Source organism: Telmatherina bonti (genome assembly GCF_933228915.1).
Source record: "Telmatherina bonti genome assembly, chromosome: 1".
NCBI lineage: Eukaryota > Metazoa > Chordata > Actinopteri > Atheriniformes > Telmatherinidae > Telmatherina > Telmatherina bonti.
This window is the reverse complement of record NC_136619.1, coordinates 20,411,833-20,438,941: the sequence shown is the minus strand read 5'-3', so window position 1 is coordinate 20,438,941 and position 27,109 is coordinate 20,411,833. Positions and strand designations below refer to the sequence as shown.

At 41.4% G+C, this 27,109-nt stretch overlaps 1 protein-coding gene across 1 annotated transcript in view; it reads left to right on the top strand.

The window, feature by feature from the left end:
* Positions 1-27,109, top strand: part of smyd3 (SET and MYND domain containing 3) — a gene marked incomplete at its 5' end in the record, with an annotated part of 95,297 nt that overhangs the window by 14,998 nt on the left and 53,190 nt on the right. The window contains 4 exons of the mRNA XM_079245510.1: positions 2,685-2,748; positions 3,829-3,936; positions 4,282-4,339; positions 5,029-5,177. Of these exons, the coding sequence (XP_079101636.1) occupies positions 2,685-2,748; positions 3,829-3,936; positions 4,282-4,339; positions 5,029-5,177 (379 nt within the window). The remainder of the gene's footprint in view (positions 1-2,684; positions 2,749-3,828; positions 3,937-4,281; positions 4,340-5,028; positions 5,178-27,109) is intronic.

The following is a 27,109-nucleotide window of genomic DNA, read 5'->3' as shown; positions in this document are numbered from 1 at the left end:
TCATCTTTTGTTTTTTTAAATTATTTACCAGATCCCCCCTGTATAAACCTGAATAATTGTGGATTCAAGTTGATTATGTTGGGGAAGACAGTGTTGCCAGAAGTTTTTAGTTCAGCACTGCAATGTCAACAAACATGGTGAAACACCTTGCAATTTGTCAGCTGTCAGTAAGGCTACATAAAATACATAAAACGTTGGGGGTGGTCATTTACCAAGTATTAATCTACCTCCAGTTTAACATGAGTCCCAGTACAAAAAGAAATCATCTCGTGGCCAAAGTACGGACAGCTGAAGCACAACTAAGATTCACTAACTGAAGTGTCAAGACTGGGCCAAGAAATATGGGGAGACAGGCTCTTCAAAGGTTTTAAAGTTAGATAAGAGAGACACTCTTGATGGAGCAGATGGATCATTAATGGACTTTGGGCACCAATTCAAACAAGCCCCTGCAGCATGTAACAGTGGTACTAGTATGGGGTTTTATCTGCACAAATAGACTAGTTGGACTTTTAGAGTAGAAAACTGGGACAGAAACTTATTGTCTACACTTGCAATATAACAAAAACCATTGTAATCCATATAGTTTTGATGACAAAACACACTAGTTGTGTTTAACGAAAACTTAAAAAAAGCATTTGTTAAAGATGCCAACAACCCAACTGCATCTTTGTTTGGACCAAAGACCTGTCCTGACAGGAAATAGAGAAGAAATGAAAACACATAGAGAGTAAGAAGTAAAGGGAGCAGTGTGTGATGCCTCATAACAGATCAACTAGCAGTCTTGGCATTTAGGGTTTCGGTCAGATCGACAACTTTTTAACCTGGTTTAAACCCCACAGAGAATCTCAAATCACATCTCAAATATATTTTCAGCGAGGGAAGACAGTACAGCTCTTAACATCACTGGAAAGTTAGCTGATGTGCTCCCTGCTTAAGCCAAAGTTGATTGTAAATCATGAATTGTGTAACACTGGTAGAAAACTTAGTGTACTTATTTAAAAGAAGATTATAGCACTTAATATTTTCAAAAGGCCAAAAAATAATCATTTTGTATTGTTACACATATTCTAATAATTAAAAATAATCAATTATGTTGGGAAAAGTGCAAGACAAAATGCTCTCTTCGTTTCATAACCCAGTGTGTAAAAACCCAGACTTGCCGGAAAGACATTATTAATGCAGAAAAAGCCTTCAACCACAAACTTGAACAGCTTGACTGCAAGGCTTTTGCAGTCAAGCTGTTTGGGTGGTCAATTGTAAACAGTGCTTGTGGAAATGCAAGGCTGTCATTGTGAGTGTCCCAAATGTTAAGTGATCTAAAGTGCATACAGTGTGCCTGCAGCTTGTTTTGAGTGGTTGTTACATGTCATATCCCCCTTCCTGTGATTTTTCCATCTCAGTTGTTCCTGTCTTGTTTAAATTTAAATGTGAAAAAATAAAGTGATATCTTGAAACTGCTTGTTGTGATGATATGTTAATCTGGTCAACAAACAGCTGCTGAGATTCACAACATATTCACTCATAAAAAGTTGTGCCAGGAAAACTTCCATGATGGCCACTTGTTTAGCTGTTTATTTCAAACCATGTGTGGAGTGTTCACTTGACTTTTAGAGATGTTTTTCTCTACTTTGCTCTTTGAAAACTGCTACCTCCTGTTGCCCTTAACAACTTAAAAGGAGCAGTGATGGGGATCCAAAAGAATACATTTCTGAACCTGACACCCAGTCTTTCTTTCATTCTCTAATCTCTACAAAACCACTCTTGTATGTTATCAGATATTGCAATCACATAGCTGTATTTTATTTGGTTGGCTTATATTGACCTTTTCACAACACACACACACACACACACACACACACACACACACACACACACTCTTAACTGGATACCTGCAACTTACTCTTGTGTGCTGTGTGTGTGTGTGTGTGTGTGTGTTCATGTTAGTGTTAGACTGTCTTCTGGCTGTAATTGGCTGCATGAAGTCGGCATGCTCTGCTCTGGCTTGTTATCAGACTGACAGCCAAACTGGAAAGGACAGCAGTATCACTCAGAGAAGCACAGCAGACCTTGGAGGCAGGAAATACACATTTGCCACAAAATACGCATAAACACCACAAGTGGACACACAGCTGTGGCACGCTGTCGCCGAGACACGTGCAACCTCTGTGATACTAACATGCGGGGACAGTGAGGAGGGTGTACCTAATGCATTGCCTTTAAATGGCAATCAAGCTGGAGATGGGCTAGCTAGATAAAATGAGATAAGTGATGCCCACAGTCAGCTTAGTACAACAAATGTAACAATCTTGTCTCATTCTTTTGCATGAGGAAAAGGTCAGGACTATAACAGCAGCATGTTTCAGTGCTTATAAGTTTGTGTTTGTAATCATCCGTCTGTCTTTCTCCAAAACTGCTGCATAGCTCCAGCAGCTGAGTCTTTGTTTTACCTGAAGACCAGAACAGTCTAATATTAAATAAAACCTGACATCAGTGAATTTAAAAAAAATCCAAATGGCTGTTTAAATTTTTGTTCTGCCTCCAGTGTGGAGAGTTTTTGTCTGATTTAAAAATACCAACCTTAAATCATTTTGTTTTCTTAAACATTGAGTGATGTTTGCTTTGCCTCTGGGTGTGATTGATACAGCGTGTAGAGTTAAAACACCTTTTTTTGTCCATCTCTTTAGATGTGAAAACTTGTCAAGGTGTTCTCAGTGCAAGACGGCTCGCTACTGCAACACCTCTTGCCAGGTAAGTCTGTGTGAATCCATGCATTGCTTATGTTATTTGTGTGATAATGATGTTGACAGTAACAATGTTGGGAAAACATATACAAAATATATATTGTTAAATTTCCAGGTAAATGGTCAGTTAAGATTAGGATTAAGCATTTAGCTTCCATGTTTTTCTTTTTTTTAGTTTTGGGTTATTCTCAAGAAAATGATTGTAACTACAGTAATGTCCTTCAAGGTGATGGAAGTATGATAAAGTTACAATAAGTGAAATCAAATGAAAAATACTTTACTTATCCCATAGCGCAATTTCAGTGTTGTAGTAGGTTTTTGTTTCTTTTGATTAAAAACAATCATAGGATGAAGACGGGGACTGGTTCTGCAGGGTGACGACAGCTGGCAGAAATGATCTGTCTTTCTGTCTTGCATTGGAGTTGAAAGACTTTTCTCACTGAAAACACTCTGCTGTGTCTTCACTTTGTTGTGTTGAGGATGTGTGTCGCATATTTCTGTGGACAGTCAGCTCCAGCGGCACCAGAGTTGTCCCCAGCACAGAACCATTTTTTAAGCAACTTTTTAAAGTCACCAGTAATCTGGGGATGTTATTCGGAAAGCAGTTTGATGTCCTTCTCATTCACAGTTGATACGTTTTGGACGGCATCAGCGGTGGTTAAAAAGCACTTTAGTTAGCTAGTGATTTTGCGTCACCGATCAGAACAGTTGGAAGAAATTGTTTTAATCTCTGTTTTATTGCTGCCTCGCTCCTTCTGCGGATCCTTTTTGCTTCCTTTGCAATTCATTTGATATTTGGAGTTATTTCACTAGTTATCTTTATTTGGATAGCTTCATCAGTTGATTATACTAGTAAATAACTCTTCCTTTGCCATGTTAACTCATCATAACAAGTCTTAAAAAAAAGTTCAGTGGGCAAAGAAATCACAGCTGAGCAGCACAGCCTCTGTACCAGTATGAAAAATGTAATTGACGGTGATTGTCTTGGGGGGAAGTTGAATGTAACAAAAAAAAAAGAAAAAAAGTTGGAAATGATTGTATGTATTGTATCTGCATGCGTTGGTCTTTAATTGTCCCTTTTCTGCAGAAAAAAGCATGGTCTAACCATAAGACGGAGTGTAAATGCCTGTGCAGCATCCGACCCAGACTTCCTACTGACTCAGTACGTCTTGCTGCAAGACTCATCTTTGCCCTGGTATGTATGCGTAATTTGTCACTGTTCACCTGACTCAAAACAATACGCACCAAGAGGGCTACAATGCTACTGGTACCTTTCCCTTTGTTGGTCGTAATAAGCTGACCTCACAGCTGTGCTACGAAGCTTTATCTGGATGATAAAATGTAACAGGATATTCATGTGTTCCAGCTTGATCTTCTACTTCAGAAAACCATTTAATAAAAACAAAAGCAGTCATTGGAAAGCAAAGCTGCTGTGTTTGGTGCATGAAATATTGTTTTGAAGAATACATGCTGAAAAATATAATTAAATGTAAAACCTGAATGATGTGCTAATGTTGCCCCTGCTTCTTCCTCTGTTTAGTTAAATCCTCCTAAGACCAGGAGCGAGGAGCTTTACACTTTAGCTGAGCATGAATCGCGTAAGTCTTTCCTCCAACAGTGTTTGAAGCATGTTATATGTCACAGAAATTCATTCATTCATTCATAAGTTCCTTATATAGACTTTAAATTTTATTACTGTCATTTATAGTATTAATAGTAATTAAAACTTAAAAACTGAGTTGTATTTGGCAATATGTGAAATTACATTCAGCATAGGCATTACTTGAGTGACTATGAGTGACTTTTTCTTGCCATATTTGGAACTTTTTATCATCCAAAACCCATTTCATCTTACCTAACAACCTTAACGCTGAGAGCCATCCTGCTGAGAAAGTACTAGGGATGTTTTTCCTTCATGTCCTTTTCTTTGTCGTTTGTTACTTCCTTGAAAAACATGTGCTGGATGGCTTTTAAAAGGGGTTACATCCAGATTGTCAAATTGGCAACACTGCCAAAGTTAATTTTTCCTCATTTTAGAGTCCGAATGTCTTAAAAATGCGTGGCCATCATCCAGGATTTCTCTCTGAGACTTTTGGCCAAATAATTGGCTGGAATCTGCCTTCATGTTCACTTCTCTTTCTGGAATTAATACATTTCAGTCTTACTGCTAGGGTTACATCACTCATTGCTCCTGACATTGATCTAGGATAACTTGAAATATGGCTGAGCTGTCTGCTAACAGACTTTGACTTGTTTCTAGACCTTTTACATATTTTTGGTTTTACAGACCTAAACTCTATGTCTGAGCAGAAGAAACAAGGTCTGTCTCATCTGGCATCCATGTTGGAGCTGTACATTCAACAGGAAGTACCTGACCTGGACAGGACATCAGCACTCCTGCCTTCCTGCCGAGACGCCCTCAGTCTTATTGCAAAGGTTGGCCATATGCACATTTACATGTTGCTTTTGTCTACAGTCCATACATACTCACAAACACATCTTGGCAAACACAACAGTACACAAAGAGTAATACAGGGGCTCTTATTCCCACACAGCAAGACAGAAAGGCACAAGCAGCATCATGTGTGTATCTTCCCAGCGTTTGTCATTGGGTACCCATATTTGTTGATTCCATGGAGAACTTCAGGTCTCATTCTTTTAAGAGTCAAGCTGGCTTTACTGGAGTTTAAACTTCAGGTTGTGACTGGGCATGGATGTTTGTTTTAAATGTTTAAATAAATGAGCAGATACACAGATGGATAGGACTAATTGGTTTTCTCGATATCGAAAGCGGAAGCTTAAAGACTGCCCATAGGGGGCACTGTGATTGCATGGACACTTTCCTATATTTGCTATTAAAATGAGTCCTTCGTTTCATTTTATTGCTTTATTTTTTTTATTTTGTGTCGGTGCAACTCTGTTGTCTCTACCAGAGGATTTCTGTCTGCTTCTAGAGTTCATTTCATGTCTTTTTCCTCATTATTCTTCTCTTTATACACAATCAGTTTTATTCTTTCCATCTCCTCCTCTTTTCTGCTCTATCGTTACTTTGCAAATGAGGAGCTCATTATTGTGTTCTTCCCAAAATGGGTCACTACTGTGTGTGTGTGTGTGTGTGTGTGTGTATCTGGCTATTCTTGTGAAGGAACTGTTTCGTTTTGTGCCATAACACCCCCCCCTCCTTTATCCTAATAGCTCCTCTCGAGTAGTGTTTCTTAATCACATACATTTATGTACACTGGCACACACAATAAAGTAGTTCCACAGTTTCATTACAACCCCTAATACACCCAAGGGACACAGTGAGGTAAAGAGGGAGAGTTTGTGTTTGTGTGAACTAAATGCAATGCTGTGACAAAGTTTGACGCTTAAAATACTTCTGTGCACATGCATCAGGCAACACAATCCCTCAACATCGGTACCATATTCACTCTGCAGCACAACAGTTTATAAAACCTATAACTACAATCATAAACAGCTGCCTCCAGCAAGTCGTCTCCATATGATGTGCATCTATGTCATGCAGAAAGAATGTCGTAGCATGGTTTAGTGCCTTTTAATGTTTTGTTTTTAGACCACAGTTGGGGTGTGTGTGTGTGTGTGTGTGTGTGTGTGTGTGTGTGTGTGTGTGTGTGTGTGTGTGTGTGTGTGCGCGTGTGAGACTGTGGTGTTGTGATAACAACACTCTGCACTCTGATGTGCCTCTCAAGCATTTTCTTTTCATTGTGTTGAAACTTGCATTTTGATGTCCTGTTTGGTTAAAATTCTGGGATTATGCTCTGATTTCAATGTACATGCCTGTATTTGTGATGTTTATTCCCAACTGTGTGTGTGTGTGTGTGTGTGTGTGTGTGTGTGTGTGTGTGTGTGTGTGTGTGTGTGTGTGTGTGTGTGTGTGCGTTTAATTAGCAGCCTGCTAGTCACCAATGGAAGTTGTTGTTGAGCAGCATCAGTTCACAGAAGGGGCTTCCACACAGAGACGGTTCTGGCTCCGTTCTGAGGTCTCAGAACCTCAGTGCTTTCTGATGAACCCACCCACATTCACACCAGTTTAACCAGAACCAAACTGGGCAGATTTTACTGCATGGAAGTGCAGGTTATGGTTAAGTTGTCAGGCTCCAATACTGATTAGGATTTCTTTAAAAAAAAAAAAAAAAAAAAAGCATCATATTCAATCAACCAAGTGAATTGCAGAAGATGCTGGGATGTCAACACAAGCTTATAAATCACTTACCTAAATTTCCATCGGTTGCCAGACAACAGAACAACATAGCAGGATGCAAGTTTCATGGTGCATTTGAGTTAACTCACACATCGGAAGTTTTGCCCTTTTTAAAATTTAAGTTTGTTTCAGTAAGACCTCAGAAATGGTTCAGAAAACTTTCAATACAACTGTGTGACACATAGTATAAACTACTGGTCAAGTTTGGACTCATTCACCTATTTGATTTAAAGTCGCACTAAAGAACTTTTGCCATTTTCTCAATGACGCGCCCCGTGTCCCAAACTACTTCAGCATCCATCTTGAATCCTACCTGTACAGTGAGCTCTTTCCAGCCAGGGAAAGGACATCCTTATGTTTACTCTTGCTCTGTCCCTTTCTCTCTCTGCTTTCCTTTCTCCTTCCAATAATAATGAGGTCCTTTTCTTTTTTTGAAACAGTCAAAGTGTGTGTTTAAAATGGTCGGTGTGTTTATATCTGCTTGCTGGTGTGTGAAACACAACTGCTCCAATGTCAATGCAACATCCTGAATAAAAAAGTTGTACAGTGCAGTTTCTCATCCTCAGGAAGCTGCTGGGCCGCAACGACTCCAGAAATGTTCATGATAGATGTTGCTGTTTCATCAAATAAGTCTGGAATAAGGTATTTTAAAGTGGGAACGGGACATAATGCATCTTTAATGGAAAAGGCTGTCCAATTGTGATGGTAGTGTATTTGCTGGACAGAAATGAGCCAGTGGGCTACCTAAAAATCTGGCAAACATACTAAATAGATATGTGCTTTAAGCATTTAAACAATTGTACTCATCCAGAGTAAGCACCCAACATAGTGGTCATTGATGCTCCTCTAGCTTTTCTTTTCGTTGGTCTTAATTCTTGTGGTGTAATAAAACAGGGTTCGGCAGGGTGGGGTTGGATCTAACAAACATGCATCAGTGTCAACTTTTAAACTCCAAATTGCAAGAAAGTACTATAGTTCTTTTTTTTTTTGTCATTGCTTAATGTGACACAAGTTTGGACACAGAAGAAAAAGTATGACGAGTGAGGAATGATGGTCACATGGATATGGAGTTAAATGATATAAAAAAAAACAAGAAGAAGTGGGATTTGGTTAAAGGCTGAAAAGAGAAATGAGCAATCTAAAAAAAAAAGAGGAAATGGTTGGAAAAATAATAGGAACACAGAGTGCATATCCTGGCCAATAAAAGGTTTGAAGTACCTGTATTTATGGCTCTCTGTGGAAGAGGCTGTTATTGGGACTCCTGTGGAAACTGAGAAGAACACACACACATATATTCCTACTTCCCATCAGTCCATGGTGGATGCAAGGTGACTGTCTATGGAAAAGTATGTTGTATTGTTTATTACATTTATAGAGAGATGATTTATCATGGACTGACTGCACACAAATGCACACACACACACATGCACACAAACTCATACACCTGGTGCCACATGTGAATGTAGATCCAATAAATTTTCACCCTGGCTGAAAACTATTTTGGCTTCAATTACTGGGGCCAGAATAAGGTGTGTGTGTGTGTGTGTGTTGGCTCATTTTTTGTAGTTGTTGTAATTTTCTCACTGTTTGTGTGTCTGGTTTGTTAAAATATAGCTTGTGTGTGTGTGTGTGTGTGTGTGTGTGTGTGTGTGTCTGTGTATGTGTAATTGTGTGTAGACAGATGTGCGCAGTATGATAAATAAGGGATAATTTATTGTCATGCTTTTTCTTTATATTTACTGGCTGTCTGTGGAGGAGGTAAATAAGATGCAGACAGACCCCATCACACTCTCGTACCTTAACAAATGGAAAAGTTGTCACTCTAAACTTATATGGCAGAAACTATATCATATGCAGAGATGACTGTTAGCTTCTTTTTCTGGAATTTATTTAGGTGATGAAGGCTTCAAAGAAAATGAGGGATTGGAGTTTTTTCTATATCGCCATTAATTTTTGCTAATACAATAAAACATCAGATATAAGTGTGTTCATAAGATGTGATGGCAGAAAAAGCAGGCCCACTCTCAAACACTACTGGTAGCCATTTTGGAAGAAATTTGTGTTTAGTTGATTGTTTCTCCTCTTTAATAATCCCAGCTGGTGTTGTATTAATCATTGTTGAGAGGCCTGATTAGTCACCTTTACAATCAGGTCTGACTTGTGAGGATTGTGCTTCTTTGGTATGAGCAGCACAGCTATTTGTGTGGGTAGTGTCCCAAAAAGATCTGCCAAAGTTCCCTGAAATAGTCTGCTGTTGGTATTAACACATGTTTTATTGGTGGAGTGAGTGCTTACACTCTCCTGCAGCAGCAGATCTAAATGCATCCAGAACAACTTGGCTCGTCCTCATGCTGATTGCCAGCCCAGCTACATTCACTATGGGATGGCATCCTGTTCTTCAACCAGAAGTTGTTAAACTTCAACCAGCTACAGCAACCCCGAGCTGGACTCACAGCTGACCATCCCATCCTCTCCACTCACAAATTCTGGTGTTTTGTTTGATTTTCTATTTCTGTTCAACATGTGGAGCTCAGGTTGTTTATCATTTCACTCCTCTCAGGTTACCACTTAGCCTTTCACTGATCAGGTTTTTTTTCTTTGTTGCAGTGTATTTGAGTGGTTAGTTTGATTTTTCTCCTTTTTGTATCTGAAGTATCTTGTGTTTGTGCCTCTTTTATAGACCCTCCCATTTTCGTTTGCCCCTTTTTAGAAATGTAATTTTATGTTTTCTCACCCCATACCCCTCCAGTCGGTCTACATAGTCCCTGACATCATCTTCATCTTCATCTTCATCTTCAGCCGCTTATCCGGGGTCGGGTCGCGGGGGCAGCAGCCTAAGCAGGGAAGCCCAGACTTCCCTCTCCCCAGCCACATTTGACAACTCTGCGGGGGGGATCCCAAGGCGTTCCCAGGTCAGCCGAGAGATATAATCCCTCCAGCGTGTCCTGGGTCTTCCCCGGGGTCTCCTCCCAGAGGGACGTGCCTGGAACACCTCACCAGGGAGGCGTCCAGGAGGCATCCTGATCAGATGCCCGAGCCACCTCAACTGGTTCCTCTCGATGCGGAGGAGCAGCGGCTCTACTCTGAGCCCCTCCCGGATGATCGAGCTCCTCACCCTATCTCTAAGGGAGAGCCCGGCTACCCTGCAGAGGAAACCCATTTCAGCTGCCTGTATACGAGATCTTGTTCTTTCGGTCATGACCCACAGCTCATGACCATAGGTGAGGGTAGGAACGTAGATCGACTGGTAAATCGAGAGCTTCGCCTTCTGGCTCAGCTCCTTCTTCACCACGACAGACCGGCGCAGAGTCCGCATTACTGCAGACGCCGCACCGATCCGTCTGTCGATCTCGCGCTCCATCCTTCCCTCACTCGTGAACAAAACCCCAAGATATTTACCTCACTCCCGACCCAGAGAGGGCAATCCACCCTATTTCGGCTGAGGACCATGGTCTCAGATTTGGAGGTGCTGATTCCCATCCCAGCCAATTCACACCCGGCTGCAAATCGCTTAAGCGAGAGCTGCAGATCACGACCAGATGAAGCCAACAGGACCACGTCATCTGCAAAAAGCAGGGAACCAATCCTGAGGCCACCAAGTCGGATCCCCTCAACACCTCGGCTGCGCCTAGAAATTCTGTCCATATAAGTTATGAACAGAATCGGTGATAAAGGGCAGCCTTGGCGGAGTCCAACCCTCACCGGAAACGAATCCGACTTACTACCGGCAATGCGGACCAAGCTCTGACACCTATCGTACAGGGACCGGACAGCTCGTACAAGGGGGTCCGGTACCCCATACTCCCGGAGTACCCCCCACAGGAGCCCCCGGGGGACACGGTCGAATGCCTTCTCCAGGTCCACAAAGCACATGTAGACTGGTTGGGCAAACTCCCATGCCCCCTCCAGGACCGCAAAGAGGGTATAGAGCTGGTCCACTGTTCCGCGACCAGGACGAAAACCACACTGCTCCTCCTCAATCCGGGATTCGACAATCCGGCGGACCCTCCTCTCCAGGACCCCTGAATAGACCTTACCAGGGAGGCTGAGGAGTGTGATTCCCCTGTAATTGGAACACACCCCTTCTTAAAAAGGGGGACCACCACCCCAGTCTGCCAATCCAGCGGTACCGCCCCCCATGTCCACGCGATGCTGCAGAGGCGTGTCAGCCAGGACAGCCCCACAGCATCCAGAGCTTTAAGGAACTCCGGGCGGATCTCATCCACCCCCGGGGCCTTGCCGCCAAGGAGCTTTTTGACCACCTCAGCGACTTCAGCCCCAGAGATAGGAGAGTCCACCCCTGAGTCCACCAGCTCTGCCTCTTCATCGGAAGACGTGTTGGTAGGATTGAGGAGGTCTTCGAAGTATTCCTTCCACCGACCCACTACGTCCCGAGTTGAGGTCAGCAGCTCCCCACCTCCACTGTACACAGTATTGATGGAGCACTGCTTCCCCCTCCTGAGCCGCCGGATGGTGGATCAGAATCTCCTCGAAGCCGTCCGGAAGTCTTTCTCGATAGCCTCACCGAACTCCTCCCATGCACAAGTTTTTGCCTCGGCAACAGCCGAAGCCGCATGCCGCCTAGCCCGTTGGTACCCATCAGCTGCCTCCAGAGTCCCACAGGCCAAGAAGGCCCGATAGGACTCCTTCTTCAGCTTTCAGCTCCCTGGTGTCCACCAACGAGTCCTGGGATTACTGCCACGACAGGCATCAACGACCCTACGGCCACAGCTGGCCGCCTCAGCAATAGAGGCATTGAACACAGCCCATTCGGACTCAATGTCCCCCCGCCTCACTCGAGACATGTTCGATGCTCTGCTGAAGGTGGGAGTTGAAGCTCGCTCTGACAGGGGACTCAGCCAGACGTTCCCAGCAGACCCTCACAACACGTTTGGGCCTGCCAGATCTGACCGGCTTCCTCCCCCACCATCTGAGCCAACTCACCACCAGGTGGTGATCAGTTGACAGCTCCGCCCCCCTCTTCACCCGAGTGTCCAAGGCATGTGGCCGCAGGTCCGACGATACGACTACAAAATCGATCATCGAACTGCGGCCCAGGGAATCCTGATGCCAGGTGTACATATGGACACTCTTATGTTGGAAAATGGTGTTTGTTATGGACAATCCATGACAAGCACAGAAGTCCAATAACAAAACACCATTTGGGTTCAGAGGGGGGGACCATGCCTCCCAATCACTCCCCTCCAGGTCTCACTGTCATTGCCCACGTGAGCATTGAAGTCCCCCAGCAGAACAATGGAGTCCCCAGAAGGAGCACCCTCCAGCACTCCCTCCAAGGACTCCAGAAATGGTGGGTACTCTGAACTGCTGTTCGGCGCATAAGCACAGACAACAGTCAGGACCCGTCCCCCCACCCGAAGGCGGAGGGAAACTACCCTTTCATCCACTGGGGTACACCCCAATGTACAGGTACCAAGCTGGGGGCTGATGAGAATGCCCACACCTGCTCGGCGCCTCTCACCATGAGCAACTCCAGAGTGGAAGAAAGTCCAGCTCCTTTCGAGGGTACTGGTTCCAGAGCCCAGGCCATGCGTCGAGGTGAGTCCAACCATATCTAGCCGGAACCGCTCAACCTCGCGCACAAGCTCAGGCTCCTTCCCCACCAGAGAGGTGACGTTCCACGTCCCTAGAGCCAGCTTCTGCAGCTGGGGATCGGACCGCCAGGGTCCCCGCCCCTTGCTGCCACCCAGCTCACATTGCACCCGACCCCTATGGCTCCTCCCGCAGATGGTGAGCCCACGGGAGGTGGGGCCCATGTAACCCTTTCGGGCTGAGCCCGACCGGGCCCCATGGGCGAAGGCCCGGCCACCAGACGCTTGCTCTCGTACCCCACCTCTAGGCCTGGCTCCAGAGGGGGTCCCGGTAACTCGCGTCCGGGCAAGGGAACATTCATGCCCAGGTTGGTCGTCATCATAGAGGTCTATGAGCCGTGCTTGGTCTGGTCCCTCCCCTAGACACCTGTTTTCCATGGGTGACCCTACCAGGGGCATAAAGCCCCCGACAACATAACTGCTAGGATCTTCGGGACGCACAAACCCCTGCCGTCACCTTATCGTGGTGGAGGGGTTTGTGCGTCCCCCTTCCCTGAGCCGTCCCTGACATCAGTGGAACAAAAAAGTTGCATGTTTTTTTTCCCCCCTCCTATATAGGCCTGTTTGCAGATGACTGTCTATCTGTGTGCATGTGTGTGTGTATGTTTGCCTGTATGCAGCATTCAAAGCCATTAAGATAATCATTGTGTGTGTGTTGCCATGTTCAGTCTTATCTCTGTAGCATTTCCCTGATTTGCCATTGTAGCAGTCAGTTCCATGGGTGCTACCTAATTAGCTTAGGCTTTGTAAAATCTCACACACACACACACACACACCACACACATGCAGCTTAGTGTAATGACTTTGAGTCCATCATGAATGCAGTGGAAGACAGTAGAAAGTGAAGACAGAATAAAAATCATTTCCTTAATTGACATAGATTGGCTGCGTGTGCGAGCACTTAGGGAAAGGTGAAGAGAAGATAAAGCAGGGATTGAAGAAAGGAAGTGAAAGCTAAGAAATGACTGACTTGGGGAAAGAGAAATAACAAAAAAAAGATGGAGGAAAGCAGAAAGAAGAGTACGGGGAAGAAATTGTCAAGGGCAAATTACATAGAGATGTGAAGTTAGAAAAGAGATGAGTGGCGAGGAGAGAGGGGATGGAGAGATGGCAAGAAGAAGTGATGGCATGAGGGAAATCAGAGGGAGACTGAAAATCGGATAATTATGAATAAATCTGGGTGTGTCGATGAATTTTGAGAAGCGATTTGAGCAGCAATATGTTGCAGGAGATATGCACGTATACAGCTTGTGTGTGAGCTATCTGTGTTGTGTGTGTGTGTGTGTGTGTGTGTGTGTGTGAGTTGGGGGTAGGGTTAGTTTAATAAACATCTTTTGGCTCCAGATGCAGCAGCTGCTGTCTCTTTCGTCTCCTTTATCATCCCTCACATGCTGTCTGCTCTCCCCTCTGTTGCTCCAACATTTAAAGCCATTTCTGTTCTTTGGCATTTCAGAGAGATTCATGGAGTGATAAATAACCAAAATCTATGAATTTCTATATTTTGCTGATCATTTTTCATTTCCTAGTTGACTCCAGATGGATTGTCCAGAAAGATGACCAAAGCAGTTTTAGCTCACAAATCACATTTTCTCTGCTTGAACAAGCAGCAGAGATAGATTCATAATCAATTTGTTGTATGTTTGTAAGTTGCTGTATGTTTGTAAGAGCAGTATTGTGATGCATGCAGCGCTCAGTCTCATGAGTTTATACATCAATGCACTTATTTCTTAATGCTGACTGTTTGAGAACACACTCAGATGGCGCAGTGCAGCCTCCGTTTGCTCACTGGAATCTGCATGAAAGCAGCTTCCATCCTTTTATATAAATATTTGTTTGTTTTCTAAATGGTATTTTAATCTCCCTTATTGCAAAGCTTTAGTATCACACAGCAGCTGACTGCCTTCACACTCACTGGAGAGTACCTTAATTTGTTATTTACATCTTATGGCAAGTCATTCTGCTCTCATGTCGCCGTATTAACCTCTCCTCATGCAAACAGCAGAGTGGTTGTGCAGACGTCATTACAAATCAGCAGTTTTCTGTTTAAAAGAAAAAAAAAGATTCTTCTGTAAAAGTGACTACAATTACATTTTATGATTGAAGTATAATTTTCAGTTCATCTGCTTACTGTATATACAGTGATATTTGAAGCAGTGCCATTGGTGCATGAATGTAGTGATCTGAGGGCAACATGCAATCAGCTGGATAATAAAATCAAATCTGTGCAAACTTCAGCTGCAACATACAGTCACATTTCAGACATGGAACAATCGCTAGGTTGGCTTCACACTGGCAATGTTGTGTGAGCATCGCGTGTGCTTTACTGAACGGCTGCATCATGGCTGCATGTTTGTACTGACCCCAAGAACTGTACTTATATAATAGTTTTTAAACACAGCGTGCTTCTGCTAATGGCTGTAAATGCACAGTTGTGTAACCCATGGTTCATACGGCTTAAAAAAGAATGAAAGAAAGAAAGAAAGAAAATGGATTTAAGACCATCAAGTTGTAACTTTAGAATAATCAAATTCAGTTGCAAAAATCATTTAGTGACTACAATGATCAATAACACAATGCTTACACAGTGAAACTGAATTAGTATGTGTATATTCGCCAATATGAAATCATTAAAATGAGCCACAAGAAGTTTATGGTGTATTTAGACAGAGACCCACCTTCCCTGGCCCCTAGTGAAACTTGGCACCGTACTGAAACTAGGTTTTGGTGGCTGAGAGGCCTCATTAAGCTGGTCTACATGCTCTAATCCAAGGATCACCAGCTGATGATCTCTTGGGTTGGTGTCGAGCAGGTTTTAGATGGACAGATCCCTGTGGCAACACACCGGAATGAAATTTACAGGTTATTGAGAGGCTTTTGCAGAGCTTGACATCAGGCTGTTGACGAGCTGTTTAATTTCAGTCAGGTGTGTTTCAGCAGACTGAAGTTGATGGTCCCTGCTCACATCTGTTTTCACAGGTGTTGAAATGAAAACCATCACTTTCTGCACAAGCCGTACTCCAGACATGAAGCCAGCGGGACTTGGAAGAAATAATTTCTGCATGACGCCATGCATGTAAACTTCTGTATTTCACAAACTCATAAGAAATAATAAAGTGTGGATGGTCTGAAAGCATACCTGTGCATTGTTCCTGCTGCAGCCTCATAGGGTGCAAACAGTGCTCCTTGTGGAAGAAAAAAAAAAAAAAAAAAAAAAAGAGGGGATTGTTTATTTCTTGTTTGCATGTGAGAACAGAAACAAACTCTTTATTTCTCCATGTGTAATATAAATGTAGTCTGTGATCCGGAACTCTGGAACCGAGTAGATAAATGCAACCTTCTATGCAGAATAAAGTTTGACAATCTGACAGTCTTGTTTTTTTTTCCTTAAACCATTAACGTTATGGATGCGTGTTAACTCAGTTCTTCAGAATCAAACGGATGCATACACACACACACACGCACGCACGCACGCACGCACGCACGCACGCACGCACGCACACACACACACACACACACACACACACACACACACACACACACACACACACACACACACGCAGAGCTGCAAGCAGCAGTAGGTCCACCCCAAACAGGCTGTGGAGCAGCGGCTAATAAAGGCTCAGCCCTGTGGGTTATCAGCTCCTGTATTCATGATCCTTTCATTAGTTCTCTCAATGAAGACAAATAAAGCCTGGGTGTGTAATAATGGTTCAGGCTATCAGTGAATGAAGAGTCATATTGACTGTTGGACTGCAGTTTGTGTTGTCATTAGAAAACAAAAACAAACCAAACATACTTTTAGAGGGTATGTTTTTAGATATAAATACTTCATATCTTCATCAAGGTATTTTTACTGAATGAACTACCAGATGTACAGTTTTCTTAGAAACTTTGATGAAGCTTTCTGATTTGTTTACATAAATATTTTCCTGACACACTTTTGTTTTCCTTCACTTATCCCATTTTTCATCTTGCTTTCTGAAATTGTCATCCCTCCAATTTGGTTAACCTCAGCGGGAAAGAGAGGCACGTTTATGAGATCTAATGAATTTATATCCTCACACACACACGCATACACACACATGCCTGACTGGAACCGACTGGATAGACAAATATGATAGCAAACATCATGGGACATTTTTAATCTTTTCATAATGGCTTGACTGACCCTTTAGGAAACAGACTCCAGCTGCTGGCAAGTCTGATACTTTGTAGAACTTATTTATTTTATTTCTTACATGTTTCCCCCCACATCAGTATATTTGAGAAAATATCCCAGGCCCCCTGGCCAGCAGGTTATGTCTTGTCATCTAAACAGTTATGAGGATCCGACCCCAGCCTTTTGTCTGTCTGGAAACCAAACACAAGCCAAACTAACACAGGTGGATGTAACTTCCAAAGGCTGTGAGCGTTGGTTTACTGGTTTTTATCTCATTTATATCGTTACTTTTGGCTTCCTTTCTGTTTTTATTCCACCTCATGTTCTGGAAAACATTTTTTTGTTCCCAATTGTTCACATAAACAGCTGGAAGCACTTTATCTGTGATACCAAGGCTCGATGATTTTCCTCCCAGCGTTTTTACAAAGTGACAGGATTGTTCTTTACTGATGTGGCATAAAAGAATTTAACAATTTAATGATTTTTAAGGTTTTCTGACCTTACCTGCAAAGTGTACAATACAGTGTAGACACCTCAAATTTGGTTTAATATACTTGTGCTAATCATGTATTAAATTACTTTTATTCAACCAGGAAACTGATTTGAGGTTTAAAATGTATTTTTAAGTGTCCTGATTCATACAGGAGCTCAGTCAGTCACTGTTGCGCAAGACCTACACAATGTACACACAATTTATATGAATGAAGAAAATGCATGCTTACATTGTGGGGATGACAAAAACTACAGAAAATATCAGTAATCTTATTCTTTGACAGATTTGAAATGACAAAAGAATTAACTACAACTTCAACTGCAGATGAAAATACATTTCTCTAACATTTCTAGTCAGATGACTTTTGTATCAAATGTCTTTAAATTCTGAAATGCTACAGTTTTTTTTTTTCTCAAAGTGTAGACACACAGTCCTCTTGTGCAAGTGTGTTGAGTGTACGGCGCACAGGTTACCATTTACTTTTTTTCAGACTGTTTCTACACCTTGTGGATGTAATCTGTCCCAGAAGAAATTGAATTTGACTAAAATGATTTCATTGAGTGTTTTTAAAAAAAAAAAAATTTAATCTAAGAGTTCTCGTAGCCCCCCCAAACAGGCACTGCCCACAGCACACATTTCAGTATTTTTTTATAGATTGCAAGGGACAAGTCATTCCTTTATGGATAAACTTTCGTGCACACATTTTTATTTTCCGTTTTTGCTGGATAAACTGTAAATTAGTGCTATTTGGAAAAAGCATCACTGCTATTTTGCCCTTTCTTTACAAAAGCAGAATTAAGACTTTGCTTTTTCTTTACCAGTCATGTCAGAGTATTGGCCTTAGAAAGGCTGAACAGAAGTATCAGGTTGGTTCTTAGTGTTTTAGTTCATTAAGTTTGTTGTAAATGTATAGTACATTTTTATACATCCACGATGGAGGTGCCCTAACAGAAACAAGTACATATTCAACCAAATAGCCATCTTCTTTGCCTGTTCATCTAACACCGGCCATTAGTAATTGATATTAAACTTGGTTTCTTAAAGACACACAGCAAAATAAAGTTTAACCATCAATCCTTTTTTCCCCATCCTGAATATAAATGAGTTTCCTCAGGGTTTGATTCCCTCAGTTATCCTCTCATCTGTCTCTCATCTATGTTTCTGTCTCTCTTTTTTTTAATTTGCAGCCAAGCTCGACACTTTGTTCAGGGACACTAAGAAAAACCTCCCCTGATTTTCAAGTTATCCGTTTTCTTTGTGAGATTTGTGTTTTTGCCAACTTTTAAAGTACAAATGTGCATTAAAATAACCTTTAACTAATTCATTCTACCGCATTATGTGGAGATTTAGTTTTAGTCAGCAACCAGCAAATAATCAGCTTTCATGTGAAACGACTTGCTGTCCTTCACTGGCTGCAAAGATGAGAGTTCGATAACATTCTTTTTCTCTTTTTTTTTTTTTTTTTTAAATGGGTGTCTCTGCTGTGCCTTCTGTTTAAACAAGGATGCTTTTCAAGATCCCGAATAAGCATCTGTATGAGAATGCACAAACAAACCATTAATGACACATCTGTTGCTCTCTCTTCTTTGTCTGGTGCAGTGGGAAACATGATGGCAGTTATATGTTTGTATCTGTGTTTCACTCTGCTAGTACTATATGTAATAAATCAAGCAAACAAGCATGAACCAATAGCATTTACATTCCTCCTAAACTAATATTTTGATCACACAAAAAATCCTTTAAGGTGACCACTGCAATCAGTCCGACTGCACCTACTTTATCCCCCCTGCTCAGCCGCAAAATGCTCTTAATGTATCCTGGAAAAATACATCTTTATTTAAATTTAAACGCAATGTCTTATTTCACAAAATTCTAAAAAACTGTTATTACTTTTTTTTTTTTTTTTTTTGTCTCCAGTTATTTGAATGACTATTGTTTTATTTCGTGGAATAAACCTCATACTGATACTAGTAACTGATACTATACTATATCCCCATATAGGTGCATTCCTAGTTGTTAGGCGTGATAACAGGCTAACAATAAACACTTATTTAGGTAACTGAGTTTTTTTTTTTTTTTTTTTTTTTTTTTTAACAAAGAGCATGATGCTGTTGTCTCATATCTTCTCATGCTGTTGTCTCATGTCTTCTGCAGCTGTTGTCTCATGTCTTCTTTTTTTTTTTTTTTTTTTTTGTCTTGTCCAGCATTTAGGCAAGCAGAATGATGGTCTGGATGCTGTGTTCTGCTGAGCAAATTTTCTCTGCCAAGGGAAGCTTTATAGATATAATGATCCCCTTGACTTTCTGAATTTTTATTTTATTTCTATATTTATTTTGTATTGTTGTTTGAATTGTAGAGTTTGTACTGCTGGACCAGAGAGGACAGACGAAAGACAGAAAGAGAAAGGAGAAAAAACACCTCATAAGAAAAGTGAAAGAGATGAAGGGAGAGAAAAGGGAGAGAAAAGAAAAAAAAACAACTAAAAAATAACCCAAAAACAAAAAGAAAGAAAACAACCTACAGATGTATACATACACACACATACATATACACACGCATACATACACATACATATACACACACATGTATACACACACACACACACACATATATATATATATATATATATATATATATATATATATATATATATATATATATATATATATATATATATATATATATATATATATATATATATATACATACATACACTATTCACAAAAAGTTAGGGATATTCAGCTTTTGGGTGAAATTTCACAACAAGCCTAAAATGCATTCAAACCTGTACAGGTGAACTTAATGTGATCTTCTCTAAGCTTTTAAATGCACATGTCCAACTGTTAAATGTTTCAATAAATTTTGCACAAGTTGCTGTTCTCTAACAAGGAGCTTAACGGCAAAAATCACGACAGGTGTGTGATCCTTGAATTGACCAATAAATGTCCTGGTTCAATCAGAGCTGGTGTTTAAACAGTTATCCTCATCATGCTGTTCACATTTTGACATCATGAGACCAAGACGACACCTAACAATGGAACAACAGTCCCTTGCCATTGCGATGCTTCAAACAGGACGTTCTCAGACAGAAGTGGCCACTGAGCTTGGAGTGTCACAGAGTGTCATCAGCAGGTTGCAACAGAGGTATCCAGAGACTGGAAGAGTCACAGAAAGGCCTAGAAGTGGACGTCCTTTGGCCACATCCCGTGCTGATGACCGCTACATTGTGAACACTGCCCTGAGAAACCGGATGATGAATGCCACTCAACTCCAGGCACGTTTAAGAGAGGTGAGAGGCACCCAAGTGTCACGTCAGACCATTCGAAACCGTTTCCATCAGCGTGGTCTGCGTGCTAGACGACCTGCACGGGTACCTGACCACACCACCAGGCACAGGCATCATCGTCTTGCATGGGCCAGGGAGCATTTACGCTGGACGAGGAACCAGTGGGCCTCAGTGCTGTTCTCTGATGAAAGTCGATTCACACTGAGCAGAAATGATGGCCGGCAACGATGTTGGAGACGTCAGGGAGAGCGCTATGCATCAGCCACTGTTGTCACCAGGCGAGCTTTTGGTGGTGGCGGTGTTACAGTGTGGGCAGGGGTGTCCACTTGGTACAGAACTGCCCTACACTTTGTGAATGGTACAGTGACAAGCCCATACTACCTGAATAACATCATTAATCCAGTGATTGTGCCCCTACATGAACAGCACAGGCCTAATTTCATCTTCATGGACGACAATGCTCCTGCTCATCGAGGCCGCATCATCAGGGAACGGCTGTTGGAGACTGGTGTACCTCAAATGGAATCGCCTGCACTCTCTCCAGACCTGAATCCCATTGAAAACCTGCGGGATCAGCTGAGCCGTCGTGTAGAGGCTCGAGACCCTGCACCCCAGAATCTCAGTGACCTGAGGGCTGCCCTTCAAGAAGAGTGGGATGTCATGCCTCAGCAGGCAATAAGTTGCCTTGTGAACAGCATGAGACGTCGTTGTCAAGCTGTAATTGATGCTCAAGGGCACATGATGAGATATTGAGACGTTCAAATTTTTTGTTGTGGTGTAACTACTATTGTTGTTACCTTTTGTGTTGAATGAATTTTTTGAGATGAGGAAATCAGTAGTGCATCCTTCTACTTAAATGTCTTACTTTTATGATATTATATCACTGTAGCATGAACATATTGCATTTTCCATAAATTTCACCTGAAAGCAAAATATCCCTAACTTTTTGTGAGTAGTGTATGTACACATATACATATACACATACATACATATACACACACACCTCTATGCACACACATACACACACATACATACGTACAAACATATACGCACTTGCCAGTATTAAAACATATACATACACATACAAGCCAACTAAACTGAATCATTTAACACTTATTTAGGTAACTGAGTATTCTTAAAATTATTTACTTGATATAGCAAGTAATTGTATAAGGAATACATTTGTGTTATTAAAGATCAATAAATACAAGTATTTGGAGCAGTTTGACATTTTAGAGGACTCGTTTGTGTAATGACTTTGTGAGTTTACACATAATAAGACTTTAGTTTCCCATTTAATTGCCATAACCTGCTACCAGACCTGAAGCTGTGCAAAATGAAAATGGAACTGGTTATCTAAAAGCGTGGGTGATAGTAGGAGTATGTCTATATACAAGGGTGTGTTGGTGTGAAAAGGTCTTTTTATCGACTTACGAGAGAAAGAACTGAAGTGTCAGCAGTTTCTCTGATCCATTGTGAGCAGGATTAAAAATCATTATTTAGAAAGAAAAAAAAAAAGAGATGTTATAGGGTGAGATGATAATGAAGCAGTGCTTGTTTTTTCTCAGTTTTTAACCTTTAATTTAAAATTTTTTACATTCATATAATTATGACAAAAACAGTTTTTAACATTACCAGTTGTTTCCCTTTAAAATGAGTCTGAAGCAGTGAAGATTTTTGTTAAATGCCTCACTTAAAAGCGTCATAGGATTTGAATAATCTGTATTCTGCATCTTAAATATTCCAAAAGGGATTTTGGGGTGTAATGAGCCCCTCCCTGGAAACACCCCCCAGACAGAGATGAAGAGACAGTCAAGGAGTGGGAGGGGAAGATGACAGGGAGAGGAAGGACAAACACACAAGCACTGCCGTCCCACAGGGCTAGTATATCTAACATTGTATAATTACAATGGGGAGCTGCTTTAATTGACTCCATCTGTGAACCCCCTGAGTATGCAGCATGTGAGGAAAAAAAACATATTAAATGTTTTCATAAACACCAGTGTGAAAAAACATTTTTTAAGTCATTTTAACAAACAATTATCCTCAAAGGTATTTTTAGGCTTTATTTTTAGGTTGAAAAAATGTGTTCTGAATTTCTGTACATAAGTAACAATGTGTCCCCATTAACTTTATTGTCTCAGACATTGACCCAATGGGCTTGTTTGCTTCAGTACCGTCTGACTTTGTGTATCCACTCTTCACTGAAGGTCAGTTTCGGCTTCTTCCTGACTGATGAAATTGCATGAAATTTGTGGACAGGAACACAGTGTGCTTCCCCTCCCTCTGTCTGTATCTATTGTGGATCACATAAATTAATTTGTTGCCAGTTTTGGTATTTTAGGGAAATGGAAAACAAAGTATCAGCAGGAGTAATGTGAAAACACCCGTAGCAACAGGGATGATCAGCTTGACTGCAGAAATTTAACCCTTTTAAAAATTTGCAATAGAAATGATCAGACTGTGTCCACAATGTTATTTTGTGCATGGTAGTGTCCTTTGTCTAGCCGTGTCCCAATTCAGGGTCTGCACACTTCAAAGTGTGCTCACCGTTTGTTAAATAAGACGGCAAACCTAGTGTACAAGAATTACCCATTGTTCTCCAGTCCTCCGTTGCCTAGCAATTACAAATTCCATGTGTTTCTACTTGTTGATCCTATCTTTCGCAAAAAACAAGAATTTTTTTTAAATGATCGAAAATAGCACCAGTAATTATAATTTTATTTATTTTCATTTACCTGTGTGTCTAAATTACAAACATGTGGAGGAGGCTGCCTTCTCTGGCTGACAGCTCAGCCTGTCAAGGTGAGGTTAACTTCAGTGAAAAATAATCCTGGTCAGAAGCATATGATTGAATTCATTTGTGGTTGTTGGACACAATGCTGCTGTCATCCTACCTTGTCTGCCGGGACAAATATGTATGTGTGTGTATTTAAAAAAAATAAAATAAAATTCTCACCGGTGCTCTATTGCTAATTTTTTTTTTAATCAGGTGCGCAATGAATTCTGGGAGAAATGAGGCTGCAAAGTATGTATCACTTGTAGCCTTCGTTTCAACCTAATCTGGAGCCAAACGAAGTGCAGATTTGAAGGGTGAAGTCAAAAGGAGCATTTGAATCGGGACAGTACTTGCCGCACAACTATAATGTATGTTGCCAATAAATCTGCACTTTGTCGTGTGCAGACCCTGAATTGGGACTAGGCTTCTGAGTGTCCTCAAGTGTTTTATATTTTTATGATGTATACAACTTAAGCTACAATGTTGTCAAAGTATATTGGCAATAATAACTTAAAAATCTTGAAATTATGCCATAAATATAAAAAATACAAAAAATCTTTTAATCACATTTTACTAAACAAACACCAAAAATTATATTCAAAATTGTTCTAAATGTACAAAAAAAAAGACAAAACAATTCTTTACTCCATAAAAGTTATTCCAGCAACATATCTATTTCAGTTTTTGAGATACACTACATTTTATCACTGAGGCAATTGATAGATTGACTTAACCTGCAACACAAAGTTAAAGAAATATACACATTTACATTGCTGTTGATCATTGCATGCTGTGTAACGTCATGATGTCATTGACACGTACTCATGTTAGCTCTTGAAAGGTGGGAGTTATAGCTTTCAGCTAAAAAAAATGCCATTGTAGCTCTTATAGTTTTTGTTTTAGAGCAGCTTAAACTGCATTATGCTAATCAGCAACTTCCCACCGTCGTTCTGTTTTTACAGGGTTAAAATGCCCTTCTGGATGTCTATGTCCTGTTGTGGATAAACACTTTTTAAAGTGTACTGAGTCATCAGTCTTCACTTCATGATTGAAGAAAATAATGGAAGGCTGATGAAGTGTTAGCCCTACAGCCAAGTTGTGTACGTGCGCATCAGTTGTAGTAAATTGCTTGTTGCCAGCATTCAGGTGTATTAATCAGTCTTCTGAAAGTCATTAGCTTAAGGCTACATGTAATCCACTTATAACACATGGTGATGATGTGTCATAATGACAGTCTAACAGATCTTGACTGATCTGAGTGTGTCCTGAAAAATGGAGAAAAAACTTGTGGTGTATTAATTTTTTATGCAAGTTGCTCATTTCTTACAATCACCCACCCACCTAACAGAGTGCTCTACTGTCCTTGTAAGTCAAGGACATCTCATAGTTTCACAGGTGAGAAAGCACAGGCCGTTTCTGTCATTTATGACAAAGGAGAAAGAAAGAGCTGAGGAGGACAGGAAATGCTGAGTATTGTGAACGACTACAATGGAAAAACTAAATGAGAAATCCTGGACTCCATTTAGACCAATCATGAACAAATATGCCACCGTTTTGACCTGAAACTCCTTTTTGGAGCTGTAAACAATGGGCGGAGGAACGTTGCAGCGGTGAACTGCAATAAATCATTACAGAATCATCTTTCTTCGCTTTAATCTTGGTTAAAATTGTGTTAGGAAACATTGATAGACCTGGAAATCATTCTGAACTTGTGGCTGCATAAATATAAAAACAGAAGTGTCTCCTTGTCACCGTGTCTGCCGGTGGGCACGGCTCCCTGGTTAGCTGACATTTCAGAGCTTACAGGTTTTTGATCTTTGATTTCACATCACAATCTCTTCTCATCACGCTTTCCCTCCCCCACCTTCCTTTTACTCCCCGCATCCTTTCATCATCCTGCGGTTGTACTGCTGGATCGGCCAACATCTCTCTGAAGGAATGGGCAATGAGCTGAAGAGGAGCGGGGAGCTGAGGGAATGGGGGAGGAGGGTGAGGAGCGGTAGAGAGAAGTGGAGGATTAGAGCAGATGAGTGAAAAGAGATGATTTAGGAATTGGAGGGAAGGGGAAGATGTGGTTGGGAGAGGTAGCTAAGAAAAGTATTTATTTCTGTAGTTATCACCTTAAAAGGACAACTGAAGCCATCTCTAGTACCAGTATCTCTTCTTGACTTGCATTCCTCTTTCTGTTTTGTCTTTTTTCATGAAAGTGTGGAGAATTCTTGAAATGCTTCAGAGGCAGAGAGCAGCACTAAGCCTGTTATTATGAAGCGATTTGGATATGGATAGGTCTTTGTCTACGGAGTTTCCACTTGTTTTCTTGTAGCCTTTAAGTCTATGTGTAGGCTGTCCTCTATGGACATCATGAAACTTTGGCTCCTTCACGTTTCACATCTCTCTGCTTCTCAGTGTAATTATGAAGTAGAAAACATAAAATATTAATTAAATGTGAATGTAAAAGCCAGCACTCCCTTTTCTCTCCCTGTGTCATTATTTTTTCTCTGTACTTAGATGTCTTGTTCCTGGTTGGATGGAAGTTTGATGTAACTGTGGATGACTGATATGTTGCTGCTTTCAATAACTACAATTTGAATCAGCAACAGTATGTGGCATGACTCTCATACTTGAATATTTTCTGCAATTCAGCTCAAGTTGTTTGTGTCTGAATGAGGAGGAGGAAAAAAGGGGAGAGTAAAGAGAAGAAAAAGGAGGCGCAGATCGATCAGATTGAAAGCACCATCAGCTATTCAATCAACACTAAGAAACCAGAAAACCTGCTGCTTTACCTGGAAGGAGACAAAAAACAAAGTAGACAGTCATCAGGAGCACCTAAAAAAAAAAAGAAAAAAAAAGACATCAAGTACATATACAAAGAAAAGCAAAATGACACACACATACAAACATAACTAGTTCTTCGTCATTTCACCCACAGGGCAACAATGTGTTGGAGCAGAATTCACGTGAGTGAAAATTGATGCCAAACATAAGGAATGAACAGTGTTCAGGGATTAGTGTGATTTTAATGATGTGACCACATCCTGCAAAGACCAGAGAGGCCTCAAGACCTGGGGGACCAGAAGTCCCCCCGCAGTATGAATCCTCCCCAACACATCACACCCACATGGCTGCAGAGGAAGACCCCTGCTAGAGAGCACCTGTGGCTATAAAGCACAGGCCATTGGGGACCAGGAATGTCAGCTCCCAGTCCCACTGGGGACCCACAGGTCACCCTACGAGCCATCTCTGTTGAGGTCACTATTCATGTCCCTTTTCTTTAGGAAATTTATGAATCAATACCTCATGAAGATAAGCTCCCATACTGCAGTGGTAAGAGGTTACATCTGAGCCCCCCAAGGTTATTTTCTGTTTCTACTGGTTACTGTCACTAAATGTTTGTAATTATGTCGTTCCTGGTAAAGACATAGCATACCACAGCAGATACAGTCTCTCAGTACCATGTACAGCTGGTGTGTGTCAGCTCCGCTGAGCATGAAAATGTTCTTCCAGTACACTACACAACACACACACACACGGGTTGCTTCAAAGCTGGCAGGCTCTCCTGTGTTCTCCAGCATTACTGTACTGTTGCTAAAGTGTGAAAAGTAGCCAATAACAGTAAAATGTATGACTCGGTCCTATTTAATTGCTAAATTGTTACCTGCTCCATCATCTAAAGTAGAATCCCACTTGAATTATGTGCAGTCTTGCAGGGTTTTTGTTTTATAGGCTTCCTCTGACAGTTAGGTAGGTAGTGCCTTTTATGCTGAGGGGGACAGAAACAAAGAGAAATGGATAGCTCTATTTTCTGGAAGAGGATGAA